Raw genomic sequence first — 18,127 nt, forward strand, 5'->3', positions numbered from 1 at the left:
GGGCCAGGGCGCATGTCTCCCGCGCTCCGCGCCGCCCCGCGCCCCGCCCCGCCCCCGCGCGCTCGGAGCTCGGGCAGAGTCTACCCGCCGTCTGAGCTGCCCTGACCGCCCCCAGCCTGCAGCGGGGCCCAGACACCCGGGGACAGACGGCGCCTACAGCCCGTGCTCCAAGCTTGGTCTGTCCGGTCTCCTGGAGCCTCCATGCCACCTGAGAAAATGCAGGCTCCAAAGGGGGGCGGTGCTCGGGGAAAGGGTCCCCAAAGACATTTCTACTCTAAGCCTGGGACTTGCTCGTTCGGGTGCCAGAGCAGCTAGAGGCAAGGTCGGGTCAGTGGGGAGAGTTCCAGTGTGTCCTGGGCCTTGGAGCCCATGGAGGGACTAGCGCAGGCAGCACGTTCCAAGTGGCTGCTGCTCCCTCACGGCCTCAGAAATACCCTTGAAGCTCTGACACTCCACCCCACCCCAACTTGTTGCTGGGAGGGGTCAGGGTCTTGAGCCCCCCTCCTGTTAGCATTCCTGCTAGCGCTATCACCTATAGACAGGCAACCTGAGCTGGTCCTGCCCTGCCCCCGAGCACGCAAGCCAATGGGCCCCAGGCCTGAGGCCACCGGAGAGTTTCGAGGCACACAGTGTCCTTCCTGGGCAGGCAGCCTGGTTTGCAAGAAGACAGGCGCCAGGCCAGCATGGTACCCATTAAATCAGCAGCTCGAGCTGCTGCCTGGTGCTTGCCGGCCCCACAGGGTTGCCCAGAACTCCACAGCCTGGCTTCTGCACCCACCTGGCCTCTCCCCACTCCCCAGATCCCTGAGTAGCTGTAGGGCGCCCAGGGTGGGCCTGAAGATCAGTCCCATAAGATGGAAGGTTTGTAGAGGCTCCTCAGTCACACGCAAGGCCAGGGGCAGGGAGGGCCTCTCCTGCCAACCCTACTGCTTCTGGGTGCTTGAAGGCCTCAGTTTCCCAGTGAGCCCTCGTGGACAGGCCAGCTGCCCATCAGGTGGTACTGGTCAGGAACAGATGGCCAGCAGGGGACGCTGTGTAAAGACTGTAGTCAAGTGTGGCTTTTCTTCATGTTGGTTCCCCTTAATCAAACCGAGGAGGCTAGTGTGGGTAGTATGCTCCAACACTGGGCCCCACTCCAGCCTCTGTAACACTTCTAAGGCAAACTCTCTCCCGTATCACGGGAGCCATGTGATGGGAGAAAGGCCGGTCAGCCTGGCTTGGGTCTGGGGTGCTGCTGGGTGGATACAGGGGCCCTGCCAGGCTGCCTGAGTCCAGCCAGCCTCGAAGGAGCTGAGAGCCTCAGGATGCTGGGGCTTGATGTAGCCAAGCTTCCTCCCCCCGACCCCAGGCAGGAACTAACCCCATCAGCAGGGACGGGGCCCCAGACAGATTCTGAAGTTCTTGGCGGGTGTTTCTGCACATTTGGAGTGCAGTGCCCTTTCCAGGGCCCCAAGGGAGCTCCGTGTGAGCTGTAGCTATTGGCAGACATCTCTTGAAAGCAGATAGGCAGAGGTGTGGCCGTCAAGGGCAGCTAAAGTGCCACTTCTGGGTGTCCTTGGTGGATTAGGGTGGGATGCTAGCTCCTACAGAGGTCTTGGAGGCTTATCTGTCTCAAAGCGCTGGTCTAGATGCACACACAACACCCCCTACGCCTTTACACATGCGCACATATGTATGTAGAGTGAAACATCAGTACACAACCCCACACCACACAGGCACTGCTGCAGATGTTGCAGTGACACACATGCATGCATACAGTGACAGCCTCACGCTGACCCTCGACACCTGCAGGGCCCCTCAGACCCAGACCCTTTGGCGTCAGGCTGAGGTCCTGGCCCAGTGGTAGGAGCGCTTGACTCATCAGCTCCCTGGTCCTCAAGCACTGTTAAGTGGAATGCAGGGGTGCAGGAAGCGATCAGGACCTCCAGGGTCTCGTGGTACACAGTACGCTCTGCAGCCAGCAGGTCATCAGCCACACTGGAACCTTGCCGTGTGCCCATGGGGTGGATGGGGTGCTGAGGCTGTCCATGGGCACCCCCATAGCCCTTGGGGGAGCACCCCCCAACAAACCACACCCAGGCATCACAGGTCCAGCTGAAGAGCAGCTTTATTAGTGCTGGATTTGTGACACACCTTACATGGGTCCCCAGGGCACCTCCGGCGTCCGGGACAATACTGTGTAGCATTTATACTAGAAGGGTATAAATAAAGCTTTGGTGCACAGGTGTTCAGGACAGGGTGCAGGCTAACACTGTCACACGGGGACTTCACACAACACCAGCTCAAAGTGTGCGGTGGGGATTTGGCCAGGGGGTGACTAAGTGACAGGATGTGGGGCTGTCACCGCAGTTGCTCAGGCCCCACTGGTGCAGGGGGGCATCTAGGGCTGAGGCTCTGCCTGGCCCTGCCGCTTTGCCTTCATCTGTAGGTATCGCCCCTTGCCTTCCTCGAAGCGCTTCTTCTCGTCCTCCGTCTCGGGCTGTGGACCACACAGAAAATGGTGGGTGAGGTATGGCAGAGCATGTAGGACAGCAGTGTGACCTGGCTCCACCCAACCCACGGCCTGTCTGCTTGGCAGGGCCAGCCTGAGTTCTTGTGTGGAACTCCAAACCCAGTGTTCCTCAGTGAACTTCAGTTGAAAATGTACTTAAACCAGGTGCCCATTCTCATAATTCCAAAAGTTGGGAGACAGTCAGGAGCAGGGCCACAAGTCTGAGGCCACCTTGGGCTAGAGGGTGACCTAATCCAGACATCCAGCACCACATAGCTGGCCTCGGGCAGCATGGCCATCCCCCTGGTAGGGTCCCCACATGTACTCAGCAAATAGATCAAGACCAGTATAAATTACATAGTGAGATCCTACCTTAAAAAAGAGGGAAAGAGAAAGCAAGGGAAGACACACACGCACACTTGCTAATGAACGTGGAGGGAAGGCTGATGCCAGAGCCGGTGTGTGGGGAGGGAGGACAGACAGACAGATCCAGTATTTGCTCCACTGCCAGCTGCCTACCATTTCTGCCCCCAAATGCTGGCTGTGACCTTGAGAAGGCTGCTGCCCCATGTCAGCCCATTAGGGGCTGCTTTGTCGGGAGGGAGGGACTCTATCCAGCTGGGTGGGACCTGGCCATGTCCTGGTGTACACCTGTGGGCATGAGGGACCAGGAAGGGCACGCCCCCACTCTCAGGATGGCCTAGCGTGGCTGTGACCTGGGCAGATGTCAAGCAGCCACATTATGTGGTCACCTCTTTTGAGATAGCATCTCACTGTGCAGCTCAAGGCTGGTCTTGAACTCATGGCAGCCAGCCTGCTTCAGCCTCATCAGAGTGCAGGTGCGCACACCTCGCCCTGCTCCTAGGTGGCCACTGCCGGGGGGCCCTGTCTGACTGCAAAGTGGCCCCTGGTGCAGGGGAGTGCAGGTCTGTGTGCTGTGCTGCACCCGAGAGGCCATTTCTGTAGGACATTCCCAGAAGCAGGGGCAGCACCCTTCATCGCGGCAGAGCTGGTCCCAGCAGCTATTTTTAGGACTGCGTGTTTAGCAGACAAACGGAACCTCGGCAAGAGAGCCACGGAGCTGAGGACGCAATGTCAAGTCACGCCCAAGTTCCCTCCCGCAGCCCTCTCGGGAGTGCTCACTAAATGTCACCAGCTGTACACTGTCCCAGCCAGTGGCCCTCACGGCAGTTAGACACAGGGCTGCTCCCCAGGACGAAGGGTCCTGTCTGAAGAGCCTTCAGGACAACAGATGAAAATGCCGGCTTTTCCAAGCCTGTCCCCAGAGAAGTACCCCCTGCTGCTCCAGCTCCATCACAGTCCCATGATTTAAAAATAAAATTTTGAGGTACATTGAAAAAAAAAATTCTGAGGTACAGAATTGCACTTGAAATAGTGAGGGGGCGTGCAAAGGGGGCTCGATCCCTGGCTTCCTGGGGCTGTAGGCGCAGGGCCGGCAGGCAGGTGTGCCACTGGTGCTTTTTTTCTTGTACTTAGTACAGGGTCCAAACTACATAGATTGACTCATAGTGACTCTCCTGTTTACAGCCTCCCAAGTGCTGGGATTACAGGTGCCCAGTCTCAATCTCCTGTCTCAGCACACCCCAGGGGTGGGTCTAGCATGGCAGGTCCAGGGATCAAACCCTCCGCCCGTGTCTGTCTAAGCAGGCGCTTTACTCCACTGAGCTATTTGGCTGGCTGGTGCTCATTTTCATGTGCGCATCTTGTCATAGCCCAACACTGTCACCACCAGGTCTGCTACAGGCTGTCTGGGGCTAAGGCTGAGACTCATTTCTACACTGTGTCGCTGTGGGCATGGCCATACCCTGTCCCCTCACTACTGAAGTGGCCAAAAGTGTCAGGTCAAGGCAGGCACCAGGCTAGACAGTGGCACCATGCTTGGTATGGATGAGGAATACCCATGGCTCCTGTCCGTCCCCAGTGATCCCCGCTGGGCAGACCAGACACTGTGGAACTGGGAAGCGGCCACTCGGGGACCCGTCTGCTGTGGGCCCCGTGGGCTGTGTGCAGGGGGCACTTTGGTCCGCTCCCTGGATGGGAGGCATTCCTGCTGCACCACACCATCACCACCTACTACTGGCCTACAGCAGGAAGGGGATCTCTGTGCTCCCTACACGCCAAGGCCAGACAGTCTGGGCTCCAGCAAACAGTGACACAAGGGTCATAGCTGCAAGTAAAATCTGCCTGACACAGCTTAGTTCACTGTCCCCAGCTGCTCTGGCCGGGGCCCCCTTGCAAAGGATGGCCACTTGTTCTGACATGGGCTGGCCCTACATGCCCTCCGCACTGGCCTTGACAGCCCCAGATGTGGGGCCCCAACCTGTGCCGGGGCACCGGCCTGCCCCACCCTTGCATTTGGTTCTGCTCCGTCTTGGGGGGCTGGTCCCCAGCATTGCTCTCCTACTGAGCTCTTTGGCTCCTGAGGTGCAGATGCCCCTGTGGTCCCGGCAGAGGGTCACTCGTCACTGCCTGGGACCATTTGGTGACATTCAGAACAGGCAGCTCTTAGCAACAGCCAAGAGCTGGGGCATGGAGGGGCTGGGGATCAAGTTACAGTTAAAGGGTGTAGTGTTTTTCTTGAGGTGACAACAATGGCCTAAAATTGATTGCGGTCAGAGATGCACAACCCCAAAGAATCCAAAATCACTCAATGATACAGCGCGTGATTGTATCTCAGGAAAGCTGTTCCCAAACCAACCCAGAGGCAAACGCCCTGCTGAAGGGCCGCAAGAAGGGGTGGCTACGGCGCAGCAGGGGTGCCCACCAGATCTCACACACCCAGGAGCAACGGGCACAGGAAACGGTCACAGGGTTAACATGAAACACCCTCCTCTCCTAGGGACCAGTTCTGACTCACTAGGTCTATGTGCACACGGGGGTGCTCCTAAGTGCCACTTGGTCCTGAGCAGACCGTCCCCAGGAAGCTGAGAATATACACAAAAATAGGTGAATCACGCAGCAGGTGGGCGAGTAACAACTGTGACAAGAACATCACAGCTGAGATGGGGGCTCGGGAGGCTGGTGGGGGCTGTGCCCTCCCGGCCCACACAAGGTGCCCAGGTTGACTGGAAGCCACCCCCACACTTCCTTGGCCCAGGCAGGCAAACCCGTTAAGTGGTGGAACAAGGCTCTGACACTGCCTCCTGTTCCAGGGATCTCAGAGGGCAGCAGCCAGCCCGGCTCTGCTCAGAACAGGCAGGTACCATCTTGCTCTGTGCTTGGGTCCCCTCATCTGTACAGGGCAGGGGTCCAGCCTCGCAGCAGGGTGTGTGTGAGGTGCAGTTGGGCCCCAGGCAGTGAGCTGCTATGGAAGGGGCCAGCCCATTGGAATGTGGGGCTCACCACACGGGTCCAAGTGCACACAGGAGAGCAAGGGTTTGGAGGCTGTGGGAAAGGATGTAGTAACGCTATGCAGGGTCCTCATCAGGGTGAAGGGGGTGCTTGGAGGGGTCCTGCTCATTTCCCATCCTGCTCCCTTGCGGCCTGTCGGAGCTCCTGACATGTCAGACCTGGGATGCCCTCCTCCACATCACTGCCCAGCCAACAGGACATCCAGGGTTCCGCCACACGTGCATCAAAGGCCCTGTGTGTGCCTGCCATCAGCTTGGTTGCCACAGGACCAGGGAGGCCACAGGCTGGGGCGCAGGAAGTTCTAGCAGTCAGCTGGGCCTGGCACTGGCTTCAGGCTGCTCTGATGCCTCTGGTGTCTAATCCTCAGCCAGCCAGGAGCCGTCTGATGATGGATGTGGCAGAGGTCGCCAGGAAAGCACAGCCAGGGCTGCGCAGGGCCTGAGAGCAAGGAGCCAGCCGGCAGCAGGCTAGGGGCTGTCTTCCTCCTCACTGGCCTCAACTGTGCATCGGGCAGGCACCTTGTGTGCTGCCATCCAAGCCCCCCAGGCTTCCAGGCCTCCAGCGGCCCAGGGTTGCTGGGGGGCAGGGCAGGGTCTGGCTGGGCTCGGAGCAAGAGATCTCAGAATCAGGTGACCAAGGGCACCCTCACGTCCCCGCAAGCACGGGGCTGGCAGAATGAGACAGATGGTCCAAGGCACGGGCCCTGCCCACGGCACATCTGCCCCCCTCTGTGGGCCAAGTAAATAAACACAGCCGGCTGAGATGGCTGCTGCTGTCCTCCCGGAGGCCAGGTGGTGGGGAGGAAGGGACAACTTCTCCCTGGGGAAGCCAATGTGTCTTCTGCAGCCCTGAGGCTGTCGTCAGGGAGGCAGGCAGGTACGCGTCCTCAGGGGCATGGACAGCACTGTGCCACCTGCAGCCCCGGGGCAGCATCTAGTGCTTCTGGCTGCCCAGTGCACATGGCAGGGGCCACAGCTGTCATCAAGAAGACTGTGCAAGGCATGTAGCTCTGGGTCACCCGACGGGGCTAGGAGGCCTGGCCTGATCACCACGGAACAGGCTCTCACAGAGGTGACCCCACGAAGCACTTCCTGGCGGCACGGCACACGTGCTCTTGTGTCCTGTGTGCGTGTGTATCTGGGCGGTGACCTCGTCTTCACTCATGACTTTAAAGGTCAGGTGCCCCCCTGGGGCTAGCACTGCTCCAAGGGTGTCTCTGCTGTCTGGGAGGTGAGCTACGTGGCCCCAGGGCTCATCCAAAGGCAGAGAAACGGGACGGCAAGATGAAGGGACACTGCCTTCTTGGCGTATTCTCTGCGTGGCAGAAAGTGCCAAGCCCGGTCCCTTCTGCCTGGTGGCTCGCAGGCCTCCAATCTGCGCCTCCCTCCTCCCTCCTCTCTGCACTTCCTGCCAAGTGCCAACTTCTAGGCTCTCTTCCACTCGAGGGGAAGCCTGTGGCCTTCAAGAGTTTCACGCCGCACACCAAATGTTTTCCACTCTGCGCTCTGTGTGTTGAGAACACGCTTGGAATGCGGAGTAGAGGATAAGTGACAAAGCTCCGCCCGGGGGATCAACAGCCTGTCCTTTTCGTAAGCAGCATGAGTCTGCTGTGCTGGGACTTCCAGGGGCGACCAAACCACTGCCTGAAACTGGACACAGACCAAGCGGCACACCCTCTTCCGTGCTCTGGTGGAGGACACGAGGGTCCTGGCACAGTTAGGAAAGTGAATAAAACATTATTGGTTGTTGAGGACACTTGGTGTGGCTGGCTGGATAGAGGCTGATCGGGACAGGCAGGGCTGGGCTGCCACCTGGGTTGGCCACTCCCTGCTGTGCCCACCTGGGTCTCTTGAGCTGCCTCAGGAAGCCTCAGTAATGGGACCACAGAGGGGAGCACCAATGCCTGGCCGGGGGCTTTCACCCAGTGGTACCTGCCCGCACCCAGAAAATGCTCTCACGAGTAGCCAAGAAATTCCAGATGGCAGGGCCAAAGGCAGGGCAGAGGTGGGCTAGTGTGGCAAAGGCTGGAGAGCATCTAGCTCCAGCCTGCAGATGGACACTGGGGGTCTCACCTGCAGGCAGGGGTACATCGTACCCCACTGGCCCTCCCGGCAGATTACACCTATCACCTCAGCACCGTGGGAAGCAGGGGCAGGAGGCTCACAAGTTTGAGCCCACCTTGGGCCACTTAGTGTGTTACTAGTTCAAACGTAAACAAAGGGTAGGGATGTAGCTGACGCGATCAGCACAGCAAGGCAGCCTGCAGCCCCATGTCCTCACCCATCTGTGCCCTGTGGTCTCTGCTGGGCCCAAGACAGAGGAGCCTTTATCCAATGAGTGAGTGACCCAAACGGGGATGGCTGGACTTCATACAGGTGTGGCCAATGGCTCTCTTGGTCACAGTACTCTCTAGGACTGGGTGTAGTGCTCCGTGACCACTGCTTCACGTCCCCAACTGGCCCTAAGGACCTGGCAGGGCTGCCCCGAGACATGACAGCCACCAGGGTGAGCTCTGCTGCTGGCAGGGATCCCACATGTGCATGTGTGTGTACACGGGCACATGGTGGGAGGGGCTACTGCACCTTTAAACACGGTATCCAGCCTCAGTGGGCTTCTGCCCCCATGGCCCTTGCCCATTTTGGTCAAAGTACCAAGCCAGGAAACAGCACCTTGCTCACGAGCACAGCACTGTGTGGCCTACTGCCTTCAGAAACCTGAACTCTAGGATTGGCCAGCAAGAATCTCTCCAGACTCCAAGCCAGCACACAAATGAAGGAGTCCAACAGGTGTGTGTGTGTGTGTGTGTGTGTGGCAACAATGTTCCGTCCTGGGCAAGACCACAGGGGCTGGTGGAGGCCCCACATGCCCAGTGGTTCTCTTGGTCACAAAACTCTAGGACTGGGAATAGTGCCTCACTGCCTACAAGAGTCTGTGGTGACTGTCGATGACTCCAGAGCAAGCAGCCTCCCTTCCCATCCTGGTTGGGCTGTGATTAGGAAAGTGGTGGCCACTCCTGTTGGGGACAAACAGGCAGGTGACGGGAGGACCCCAGCACTCGGCACCTTGTACCCAGGGCTGGGCTGAGGTCCCAGGGAGCTGACAGGTATGAAAGCTTGCCCTGTGCCTTGCCATGGCCCAGAGATGCCAGGGCCTTTGGGCCAGACCACTGCTGAAGCCAGCGCTCATCAACATGGCTCCCAATCAAAGTAGTGGGTGCTTGGATAAATCCCCCAGGCTCAGGCCAGGAGGAGCCACCTCAGGCCACACCTGCAGTGAGCCATGCTCTCCTGGGGGAGGGGAAGACACAGCGCCAGGGCTGGCCCGCCATGTGGCCCTGGCAACTGCTCACCCCTATCCTGTCAGGACAGGACCACCCGCCCTAACTCCAGTGAGCCCCGCACGCTGAGGGCTTCAGGTGCCCCTGCCCAGCACAAGGGCTCCGCACACCTACCCCTACTCAAGAGGTCACTTTGACCCACGCCCCACACTCCCAGGAGACAGCGACAGCCAGAGCTCTGTGCGGCACCACCTTCCCAGCCTTGGGTGGGTGCTTGGCAGACAGGACCACTGCCACCATCGGTGCTGTTGGGGACAGCTTTTACAGCGGAGGAGACATGAAGGTGACATGCACTGCAAACAGGGGAGCTTCCCCTGCGAGGTTTCAACCTGGAGGGTGTGTTCCTGTCAGCCTGCAGCGGGTGGCTGGGCAACCTGGCCTTGGGCATGACCCTCCTGCTGTGGCTGTGCTGGGAGCACCCAGCAGACATGCAAGACAGACCCAGCTGGGACGCCCAGGTCCTCTGGCTGATGCCACAGGCCATCCTGGGGCGCCCAGGGATGGTGGGACTCTCATCTAGGACAACTGGAGCTAAGTGCTGCCCACACAAGGGGCTAGGGCGTCCTTCGGCCTGATACAGAAAATGCTTCCTCCTGTGCTCAGCTGGGAAAGACCACCCACGGGAGCCAACGGGCCATCCCAGTGCCAGGTGCCCGCGGAACTGGGTCCAGTGCTGCCCAAGTGGAACCACTGCCAGCCCAGTACAGGCCCCTTCCCAGGCCTGGCACGTGGTATGTACACAGAAGGCTTCAGTGTGCAGGCCTGGCCTCCTCATGCGCATGCCCTGGCGTCCTGCGCGTGGGCCAGCTCCAAACCTCAGACCAGAAAGGGCCGCAGCTGCTGGGGAATGTGGCGTGCAGGCCCTGCCTGCATCAAATATTCACCAAGAAACATCGGCAGAGAGGCCTCGTTCCGTGTCAGATGGGCCCTAGGGAGGGAGCTAAAAATAGGCAGCCGATGAAGACTTGTTGGCAGCAGGGTGGGGCGGGCGCAGAGGGCAGCACATGCATCCACGAGCCACGTGCAGTCACGGGTGCTCTCAGATGAGGTGCCCCGGCGGTGACACAAAGGCCCAGCTAGAGCCCAACAGCTCTCTCCGGGAGACGGTGCCCTGCTCTCCCTGCCAGAGACTATTTTTATCAGTGTCAGAGGGTCCCAGGGTACCTCTGAGAGGAATCAAAGACCATCTTTTTTTTTTTTTTTTGCAGAACCAGGGATTGAACTCAGGCCCCTGCGCTTGCCAGCGAAGCGCTTATTCCACTGAGCCATCTCCCCAGCTCCCAAAGACCATCTTTAATGAGTGAAAAATAACAGCCCGGATCCACGACACCCGCCTTGGGGGAGTCCCCACAGCTGGGGGACACAGCGGCTGTGTCCTCCATTCCGGCAGGTGGTTCCCCTTCCCCCAGCAGCCCTGTGGTGCACCCAAGGGGTGATGTGGCACAGACTCCCTCCCTGCCTGCTTCCTGGGCTCCCTGGGGGCAGGAACTGTGGGCATTCGCAGTGGGGGTGCAGCCTCCAGAGGGCGCTGTGAGGGCATGAAGAGTAGGGACGGGGTCCTGGGCACACGAGGTGCGGGCACCAGGGAAGCGCCATGCAGGCAGCCTCCTGCCCACCCAGCAGAATCTTCTGCATGCCAATCCGGGGACGCCCTCCCTGCTGCCCACAGCCCCTCAAGAGGCAGTGCATGGACTCAGCCCAACCCAGTGGAGCCCCTAGGGGGCAGGAGAGGGCACTGGGGCAGCTGAGGCACTCCAGCCGCGGCAGTCACAACAGCTCCCTGGTCTGTGAGCCTGGGAAGGGCTACTGCAGCCTCACCGAGCCCCACATGGATGCGGGGACCGAGGCTCAGGCCAGTGGGTCTCCTCAGCCGTGGGCAGAGGCAACAGCGCAGCTGGGCCACCCACAGACAGACTGCCAATACAGCACAGCTACAGTCTCCCAGCGCTGACAAGACAGATGTCGCAGGGCACATGGGCCTGCCCCACCTGAGCACCCTGCTTCTGCCTGCTCAGTCCCTAAGGGAGAGCCACTGGGTCTGGCTCCCTGAGCACTTGGCATGGGCCTGAAGGCTGCAGGGCTGCGAGAGCTGGCCAGGAGGGGGATCCTTGGTTCTGGTGACAGGGCAGATGCTGCATCCCTGGGTCACTCTGTCCCATGGTGCCCCGTGAGGGACACATGGGTGGACAGTGCACAGCCAGGGCACTGAGGTAGAAGGAAAAGCCTAGGAAGCCCAGACCCCACTGCAGTCCACGGGTCTGGCTTGGTCCCCGTCTGGCATGTCAGGCAGACCAAGACCACTTTAGGAAAAGTGGCCCCTTGGCAAGGAATGGAGCACGGGATTCGAAGACATCCTTACCCACTCTAGCTCACCTAGGACCTCAGGGGGCAATGCTGTGTCTACACTGTCCCCACAGCCTCCCCATGGACAAGTGGCTCCTGGTGACCTCACCGCCTGCCAACCCCCGCCCTGCCCCAGGGCGGCACCCGGCACACTCACCACAAGCTGTGGCACGGGCAGTGGTCTGCCCTCCTGGCTCAGCGACACATAGGTGAAAAAGGCACTGGCGGCCCGGTAGCGTTTCTGCGAGCTGCCCACCACTGGGTCCGCATCCACCAGCACCTCGATCTCCATGGACTTGTTGCTCGTGAAGGTCATGCGGCCCGAGATGGTAATGACACAGCCTGTGGGGCACAGGGGCAGACGTGAGTGTGACAGACTCGGCCTCCACACTGGCTGTGGCCGGACTGGTGTTACCAAGGACAGCTAAGGGCACAAGGTTAGGTGACACAGGCGGGCGGCAACGATGATCAGAGTGTTAGACGACGAACTACCAGACAAGCCATTAGTAGTCCTGTATTGTGTCCCTTGTGCTGTCCTCAGGGCCTTGGTGGTCTGCATGCCGCCGGCCAGGTAGGAGCCACCCTGGCCGGGCTCTCAGTGTGAGGGCAGTGCAGCCAGCGTGCAGTCGAGCCTGCAGCCTGCGTCCGACACCCATGGCCTTACTGTGCCTACTGGCCCACACGGCTGGCCCGCCACACTGCTCCAAGCACCCTGAAGAGCCTTCTGGAATATTGCATTCTTCTTGCTGGACCAACTCAGGTCCCTGTTGGGCTGACTGGGGTCCTAGGTCCTTCTTGAGCCACCTCTGGCTTTGGCCCACCCAGAGCTCTCCGGGACTGTTTGCTGCCCTCCGCCTTCAGAGCTGTGACCGTGCCTCTCCTCAGGCTCGCTGCTTCCGCTGCCAGCTCGGTGCCACATGGTCACAATAAAACCCAAAGCCACTGCCGTCCTGTTGCCCCTCCCCAGCGATCCTGGAGCAGCCTCTGCTTCCCGTGGCCTCCAGCCACGGCTTCTCTTCCAGGTGCCTCACCCTGCAGGGCGTGACCCCTGCACAGCCTGGCCTTTCCTGCACTCGCCACAATCTCTCAGCTCTCAGACAGAGCTCAGCTCCCCTCTGCAAATGGACACCAGAGACCTCTCTCAGCTGTATAACAGGGAAGGAAGCCCTGTGCGGCGCTTGGTCCAAAGACATCATAGATGTCACTGTCAACATCACTGGTTCCCGTTAACCCACGGGGTTTCAAGGGTGGGGCTGGCACCTGGCTGCTGCCATCTCCCTCCAAGGCGACCAGAGCGCCCTCGGCCCAACCAGGCCTCCTCACCACCTCCACACAAGCTGGGGCCCTGTTCTGCAGGGACGGGTGCTAGCAGTGGGGCCCTTTGAGATACTAGTTACTGCCAGATTTACAGACCCAGAGAGAGAGAGAAAGACAAAGGGGTAGCACAGGCTACTCTATGTAAATGTTCCAGAATATTCTACGCCACACTTGATGTCATACTTACGCGCTTTGTGCCGGACCCGACCATTTCTGGGAGAGAAGAAAGAGCCACGTGGTCAGTGACAAGTGGCACAGCATGGGCTGCCAGGTGCAGCACCACCTGCAATCACCTGGACAGTGACCGCACACCCCTTGGAATACATCCCAGCTGAGGGGTGCAAGGCTGTGATGGCCATCCCAGGGCCTTCAGAGTCTCTCCTTCCCCAGTGCTCAGCAACCATCCCTGCCACTCATAACCACGAGCCAGAGGTCACAGCCAAGACGCAGGAACACCCCTTCCATGAGAACAAGCCAGTGAGGACTCCCTCAGTAGCCCACAGGTCGGGTGAGGGGCACCTGGGATAGCTGCCAGGAGGGCAGTCTGGGGTCTGTACAGGGCTGTGAATTCCAGACAATGACAGAAACGCGCCCTTCTGCGGCAGCTCAGGAGTGCCCTCTTCACCACGGCCAACACAGGCTGCTCCTGGCTTCATTTCTAGGCTGGAATCTGAAGACACTTCCCAAATGCAAACAAGCAGGCCAATCTTCCGAGACCTCTGGGCCAGATGACAAGCAGCAAAAGGCATCAACACGACATTCCTGAATCCCACAAGGAGAGCCCGAGCCTCATCCCCGGCCAGACACAGCACCACCAGGCCACACGAAGCCTGGGCAGGACAAGGGAGGTGCTCTGAGGCTGGCCTGCCCCGAGCTGGACACAGGCAAGCCCAGTGACCAGGGGGCCCACAGAGCCTCTGGGTCTTGAGTATCCAACCCAGTCCTGAAGCCTCCACCCTGACCCTTTGTCTCTACCCTGGGCCAAGGCAAAGGCTGGGCCTGGCTCTCCCTTGTGCCTTAGTCCAGTATCTCTTCTCCAGGGCCTCCACTGTCCTCCTCCACCCAGCTTCCTTTCCTGCTTGACACTGGTCGGCCTATCACCTAGTGACAACCGTGTCCTGCCAGCTTGGGAACCCCATTAGAGCTGGAGTGGTGTGGCCCTGTGCACACCAGTCTGGTCCTCATACCCAGGAAGCCCCAGCCCTGCCGTCACCCTGGAGGACTATGGGCAGACTTACACCAGGGACACGATGGGCAGTGGGCCACTGCAGGCCCTGCTGTCCCTTCCTCCCAGCGTAAGTCACACGCAAGCCTCGGAGCAGTGCTTGGACCTTGCTATCACATGGCCACTGCCTGCCTCTCCCCAGGAGAGAAAGAGGACCCCAAGCCGAGTGCTTGGAGCAGCTGAGCACGGACATGAACAGCAGGGTAGGGGACCCAGGCTGAATGGCCCACAGCGTTCTGGGCAGCTGCGGACACAGAGCTGTAGGTGACCCACAATGACAGTTTCCTTCTTGGAGGACCCCGCAGGCTTCCCTGGACATTTGACTTGGGCTCTGTGCCCACCGCAAACTTGAGAGCTTTGGCCTCCTGGGAGGGGCAGCACAGAGCTCAACACGCCAGCGCCAGTGACGTCAGCCAGGGGACACCTGTGGGGGAGCTACGAGTGGCAGCAGCCGTCTGCTTTTATCAATCAGAGCCAGCATGGGATGGCAGAGCAGCGGGGCTGGCTGGTACCCCGCCGTCGCCCCCACGCAGGCGTCGCTCCCAGGTGGCAGTAGCCAGACTTTAGCACTGTGCCAGGGATTTGGAAAAGAAAACAAACAAAAATCTATTGCCAAGCCCGCGGGGGCCACACGCCATCGAGCAGAACGGCTCGGCGCCTGCCCTCTGGACACGAGCAGACAGCACACTTCTTCCATGACCTCCCACAGCCCCTCCAGAGCAGTCCCGCCTTCACCCTAATGGCCCGAGAGACCGTTTCTCCACGAGGAAGCCTGCAGTCGGCGCAGTTCCACCACACCATTGCACAGCACAGGACCACAGGAAGGGCTCTGGCTGAGCCCTTGGAGGGGGCGGTGGGGCCCGGCCTCTGGTCTCCTCCAAGTCTGGCTGAAGCATGAAGCTGGGGCGGGGGGCAGGGACAGGGGCTCAGGGATCACAGCTGCCCCAGCGTTCTATGGGGCCCTGAGCAGAGCAGGACCCAACCTCACCCTGCACCACTGCTCACGAGTGTGTGAGTCACCAGGAGCCAAAGCCAGCAGGACACACCACCCACGAGGCCAGAGCGCCCTGCAGAACCCAAGATGGATGTCACGATGTCATGGTGCTGCTGCTGAAGCTCCCTGACACCACTCCCGTGGGTTCCTCACAGGTGACATTCCTCTGCAAACCACAAACAGGGTGTGACAGTCTCTCGGCCCAGGGGGACCCTGGCCCGGCCGACTCCACAAGGATGCAGACTTCTGCCACGAAGTCTGTCTCATCCAAACTACGTCAGCTGGGGAAGCAGCACCACCTCCACGCCCCCGTGAGGAGCCACATGCCTTCTCTTGGGGTTCCCCAGGCCGAGGCTGTGGCAGCCACGTGGGGTGGGGGGGAGGTGGTGCCACATGTCAGCACGGCTCTGCTTTGCAGCTCTTCTGGAGGTGTGACAGGGCCAGGCCACCCTCGTCCCCACCACCTGCAGAAGCCAGGCCACCATGACAGCCTTGCCAGAATCAGCTCTGCAAACAGATGCCCACACTGAACTCTGGACAGCACAGCCTCCCTGGAAATGACAACTCGCCCCTGCATGAGCTGCCCCACATCTCCCAGAGTGCAAAAAGCACCAGAGAAAGACAGTCTGATTGGCTCCACCTTCATCATCCCTGCCCCCGGGACTCGCTGCACCCCTCCTGACCCCCACTCCCCAGTGATCCTGGCCATGACAACAAAGAGGGTGAAGCCTGGAGCCCTTCTCAGGGAACGTTGCTGCCCACCCCGAGGTGCTGTGTGGAGCAGCACCCTCGCTTGCTTCGGAGTACAGGAAACAGGGGAGTGCTCTTTGCTCAGTGATGCAAGACACCTGGGGACAGGTGCACATAGCGGCCCAAGGAATGTGACCGCGTTCTCCGTGTATTCTTTTTTTTTTTTTGAATGAATTAGAAGTTTAATCCACTGTGTATTCTAAACCGGTACTTAGCGCTGTGGCCCTATCACAGTGATTTCCCCAGGCAGGAGCTCTAGAAAGACGGCACAGACTCAACGTGGTGGATCCTCATCCCCAACAGGTCCCCAGAGCTCAGAGCACAGGATGCAGACCAGGCTACTCATCCGGGGCAAATTCGAAAAATGACCCTGGAGTCTGTTTGTAGCCACCACCTGTGGTTGAGATGGAGCTCAGCAAGGCAGAGAGGAGCCCTGCAGTGCGGGCTCTGCGCCAAGCCCTTGCAGACCCTCGAGGAAGTACTGGTGGGCACAGGGACAGCATGGAGTGTGCCAGGCCACAGAGAAAACCCGAACAGCAAGGGCGTCCAGGGCAAAGCAAGCAGGGCTGCCTCCCACCCCCACCCCACCAGAGAAACATGCTGGTCACAGGCAGGGGGTGGGAGGTGGGGTGGCTGCCATGCACAAGACATCGTCACAGGGTCCCCTGGAGGGTTGATGCCCATGGACAAATGCACACAGGTCTTCGGAGAGAGAAAGGCCTCTGTCACCTGAGTGTCGCATTGTACCAAACTGACAAGTGACACCAATCAACACAGGCTCCCAGATGTCCTCACAAGACTCAGGTGCAGGCTTGCCCTTCCTGTTTCCCATGGCAGAGGGTGACAGCAGCTGAGAACGCAGCACGAGCAGAGGCACAGCCGGGGACCATCTCCTCTCCTCCTTAACTTCCTCAGAAGAGTCCTATTACCTTTTCGGATCTTATCGTGAAAATTTATGGCATCCACAGAAGCCGTGACGATGTTGGTCTTGCAGTGGCGTGCAGCCACGATCCCAGCCACCTCGTCCATGAGCTTCATGGTGACACCTGCAGAGAAAGGGGAATGTGACAGAGGAGACACAGAGTGTGGCTACTTCCCACATGGAGACAACACTCTGCCACCCCCCTGGAAGGAAGGGCTGCAGCCCGCAGTGGGCATGGAACGTGTCTGCAGCTTCCAGCTGGCCAGGGGAGCTCTTGTGAATGACCCCAGGGGACACACTATGCCTGACAAAGTGGCAGCCCTGTTGCTGATCTCCACAGCTTCTGCCAAGAGAGGCAGGCAGAGACACGCCACTAAGATTTGAGGCGCTCCTACCACCCATGCGCGTCGGACGTGGCCCAGCCGCTGCAGACTCTGCAGCTGCGCACACTGAGGTCAAAGAAGCGCCTGGGAGAAGAGCACCATGCACGCCGCGGAAGTCTGGGTGTGCGTGCCGAGCGCTGCCGTTCGCAGTCCTGGAAGCAGCCCAAATGCCTGTCAACTGATGAGCAGCTGAAGGGTGGCATGTCCCCCCACTGGGCCGATCCATGCAACGACACCGTCAGCCTTGCAAACGGCAGCCGAAGGGACAGATGCCAGGCACTAATGGCCACATCCTGTGTGATGCCATCCACAGGAAATGTCCATGGCAGGTGAATCCGCAGAGACAGGAGGCCACTCCCCAAGGGAGAGGGGCTCACGGGGAGCAGGAGCGCTGCTATAGGTACCAGGTCTCTTTTCTTTTCTTTTTTTTTTTTTTTTTTTATTTTTTTTTTTTTTTTGTGTGTGTGTGTGTGTGTGTGTGTGTGTGTGTGTCCAGCTCAGCCCACCAGGGGGCGGGGCTGGCTGGCATGTGGTGCTGGGGGATCGAACCGCAGTCCCTGTGCTTTGTCAAGCTTGTTCCAAGTAGGTGCTTTCGACCACTGAGCCATCTCGCCAGCCCTACCAGGTCTCTTTTCTGGGGTAACGAAAGTGTCCCCAAATAGACTGCAGATTTCCTTTTTTTTTTGCGGAACCGGGGATTGAACTCAGACCCTTACACTTGCCAGGGAAACGCTTATTCCATTGAGCCATCTCCCTGGCCCCTAAACTGCAGATTTCCTAATCCAAACGTCTCAATCCAAAACCCAAACTTTTCACACAAAAATGACATGAGGAGGAAACCTGACAGGATGATCTCAGCCTGGGCAACTCAGTGACACTGTCTCAAGACAAAAACAGAGCTGGGGCGTAGCTCGGGGCAAAGGCCCTGAGGTCAATGACCAGGCCCACAGTAAACACACAAGTTTTTATACTGTAGGGCAGGAACGAGCACTA

The 18,127-nt window shown here is 59.4% G+C and overlaps 1 protein-coding gene across 1 annotated transcript in view; it reads right to left on the minus strand.

Annotated features, from left to right (window-relative positions):
* Nucleotides 1–2,089: 2,089 nt before the first annotated feature.
* Nucleotides 2,090–18,127, minus strand: part of Acot7 (acyl-CoA thioesterase 7) — a 42,051-nt gene continuing 26,013 nt past the window's right edge. The window contains exons 7-9 of the mRNA XM_004639709.3: nucleotides 16,759–16,875; nucleotides 11,701–11,885; nucleotides 2,090–2,479 (exon numbers count right to left, since the gene is read on the minus strand). Of these exons, the coding sequence (XP_004639766.1) occupies nucleotides 2,381–2,479; nucleotides 11,701–11,885; nucleotides 16,759–16,875 (401 nt within the window). The 3' untranslated portion in view covers nucleotides 2,090–2,380. The remainder of the gene's footprint in view (nucleotides 2,480–11,700; nucleotides 11,886–16,758; nucleotides 16,876–18,127) is intronic.

This window comes from Octodon degus, unplaced genomic scaffold (assembly GCF_000260255.1).
Source record: "Octodon degus isolate 3935 unplaced genomic scaffold, OctDeg1.0 scaffold00113, whole genome shotgun sequence".
NCBI classification, from domain to species: domain Eukaryota; kingdom Metazoa; phylum Chordata; class Mammalia; order Rodentia; family Octodontidae; genus Octodon; species Octodon degus.